This window comes from Perkinsus marinus (assembly GCF_000006405.1).
Source record: "Perkinsus marinus ATCC 50983 genomic scaffold scf_1104296955670, whole genome shotgun sequence".
Taxonomy (NCBI): domain Eukaryota; phylum Perkinsozoa; order Perkinsida; family Perkinsidae; genus Perkinsus; species Perkinsus marinus.
In genome coordinates this window covers 1-2743 of record NW_003207729.1, presented here as the reverse complement: position 1 = coordinate 2743, position 2743 = coordinate 1, and the positions used below count along the sequence as shown (strand labels likewise).

At 49.5% G+C, this 2743-nt stretch overlaps 2 protein-coding genes across 2 annotated transcripts; both read left to right on the top strand.

The window, feature by feature from the left end:
• Nucleotides 1-600: 600 nt before the first annotated feature.
• Pmar_PMAR001718 (hypothetical protein) lies at nucleotides 601-1131 on the top strand (the record flags this gene model as incomplete). Its single annotated transcript, XM_002775695.1, has 3 exons — nucleotides 601-766; nucleotides 816-973; nucleotides 1045-1131. 3 exons carry the CDS (start codon nucleotides 601-603, stop codon nucleotides 1129-1131), a joined length of 411 nt encoding a protein of 136 aa, XP_002775741.1.
• A 206-nt stretch (nucleotides 1132-1337) lies between these two features.
• Nucleotides 1338-2144, top strand: Pmar_PMAR001717 (hypothetical protein; the record flags this gene model as incomplete). Its single annotated transcript, XM_002775694.1, has 4 exons — nucleotides 1338-1409; nucleotides 1494-1684; nucleotides 1755-1906; nucleotides 1954-2144. Coding segments are annotated over 4 exons (606 nt in total), but the record flags the coding sequence as incomplete, so codon positions are not given.
• Nucleotides 2145-2743: the final 599 nt, after the last annotated feature.

Genomic DNA, 2743 nt, shown 5'->3' with positions numbered 1-2743 from the left:
AGCTGCCCCATCGGGAGGAATTGATTGGCTCGAAGCGTATCTTGAGGTGGCATAGCTGCCCCATCGGGAGGAATTGATTGGCTCGAAGCGTATCTTGAGGTGGCATAGCTGCCCCATCGGGAGGAATTGATTGGCTCGAAGCGTATCTTGAGGTGGCATAGCTGCCCCATCGGGAGGAATTGATTGGCTCGAAGCGTATCTTGAGGTGGCATAGCTGCCCCATCGGGAGGAATTGATTGGCTCGAAGCGTATCTTGAGGTGGCATAGCTGCCCCATCGGGAGGAATTGATTGGCTCGAAGCGTATCTTGAGGTGGCATAGCTGCCCCACCGGGAGGAATTAATTGGCTCGATCCGTATCTTGAGGTGGCATAGGTGCCCCACCGGGAGGAATTGGTTGGCTCGATCCGTATCTTGGGATGGCATAGGTGCCCCACCCGGATACATGTCGATGCACGGAGCCTCCGTAGAGCTCTAGAAAGGTGCCTCTGACTTCAGTTTGGTGATTACCTAACTCAACAAGTTGTAGTAGATCGAAGTTGAGCTGTTCTGGATTTCTCTCTTCTAATCTCGATTTATTGCTCAGTGGATTTGTTTAACTAATGGTCCAACAATCTCAAGTATCGAATATGCAACTTCTCCGTGCCACTCCTCCTCGACTGAAGCTGGATTTTGTCATCGCCATGGTGTGCCTTTTTGGTGATTTCCTCGGGGACAATCTGTTGGCCCCAGGTTATGAACTCTTCATCAGAGAGAATGGTGTACCAGGTAAGTCTAGTAGGAATTCAACAACTGTCAATCTGTTGCGGCTTGTCAGGTATGGGCTTTGGCCTCGCCGTCTCGATCTTGAGCGTATCGTTCATAGTGGGAAGATGCTTCGCCTCAGTCATCATGGGGCCTATATCTGATCACACTGGTCGTTGGAATGCACTCCTTTTTTGCCAGCTGCTCACAGCTGTTGGCTTCCTCATGCAGGTGACCTCCTTCATAAGGAGTCTTCATTGACCCACATCATCGAGTTGACGACGGGCTATTGCTTGCTTCAGGCACTGTCTTGGAGTTTCTGGTCTCTCGTTGGCTTCCGCTTCTTCACCGGCTTCGTCGGCGGGACCAGAGCCGTTATAGTTTTGTAAGAGTTCGTGAGCAGTAGCGAATCACTCACTCCTCGCCTTGAGCATCCCAGAATCAGCAATTGTTTCTTCGATCTTCGCTCTACATCAGTACCTTTTATGTGTTTCGACTACTGTCTCCCACTCGTCACCCGAGTATTCCCCGAGGATTTCGTCACTCAAGGTACATAACGGATTGGATGTCTGACCGACATATGCTTATTTTCTGGATGTCCTTCGTCCCAATCGTCTCTAGTGTCTCCGCATTCGCTGGCCCAGTCCTTGGTGGAATAGTGGTTCAGGTGAGTATACTGCATGTGTGGCTCTCAGTGACCGTCAAAGGGTGTAGTTTCTGGGTATTGGGCAATGACTAAGTGTATTCTCAGGTTGACCAGTCAGCGCCGTTGAACCCGGCTTATGCTGGTCTTGCAATTGATTTCGCAAGCTTCGTTCTGGTGCTACTCTTCATGAGGAAATCCCCGAGAGACGTCAGACTACATCTTTGCATCACAACAAGTCAGACAGCTAACAAACCGTCATCCGAACCATTCAAAACCGTTGCACCTCTTGTTGAATGGTGAGGCAACTCAACTAGGATGTCCCCTTTATACTCAATGTTTCTCGACTGCAGAAGTCTCTACTTTCAGGAAAGCTATCGTTCTCTGGTTCTTGGTCTGTGCTGTGTCCATCGGAGGAACTCAACAGTGGTCTGTACTCCTCGTGACCATCCAGAAGGAACTCGGACTTTCCAGCCTTGTGCTAGGGTCCATCAGCGGATGGTGTGGTCTGATGATCATAAGTAGGACTACCAGTCTTTCGTCACTCGTTAAACGGTAATCTTTTCAGCGGGGCAGTTGCTGGTGTTGCCTTTCCTCTCCCATCGACTCAAGTTTTCCGAAGGCGCAGTTGTCGTCTTTGGTTTTGCATTAGCCCCTTCAATCATCATTCTCTGCTTCGTCACGAATCTATGGGCGACGATTGCAGTCGGCTCTCTGTTATCATTGGGCGTCCCTCTGGGCATCACGATGGGCTTATCGGTACGCAAATCCATAGCATTTTGAACTGATACTATCATATCTAGTCTATGTCTAATTTGCTTGGTGATACTGTTCCTGGAGTGGAATTTCGTGGGAGAGCATTCTAGACCTCCTAGACATCTTGTTCTCGTGCGAAAGAGAATATCCAGAGCACTTGGAGGCGCTTGGAAATCTCAAAGCTCATGTCCGTCTCGAAGTGTCTTCTCGTTTGATTCAGGCTTTCTCCAGGCTATGTGACCCGACGAAGAAGAACTCAGTCTTGGGCATGTTGGCATTGAGTATGAACTCTATGACAGTCTTACTGGTGTTCCTGTCCGGGATACTCTACGATATTGACAAGGCTGCACCCTATGTTATGGTGAGTCATCTAAAGCCAGTCCTTCTGTGAGGTCTCATCGAGTTGGCTTCGACCATTTGAATTGAAGTATCCTTACTATAATGGCTCCCCTCATGCAATGAGGTGTTGCAGCTGTGATATTCAGTTGTTCTGCGTGGTCGTTGCTGGAATACTTGTGGGCTTGGTTATCATGAGGATCATGCCGAGGGCGCTGAGGAGGAGGAGCCATGTGAAGGTCCTTCTGGCAGCGACCGAAGCGAGT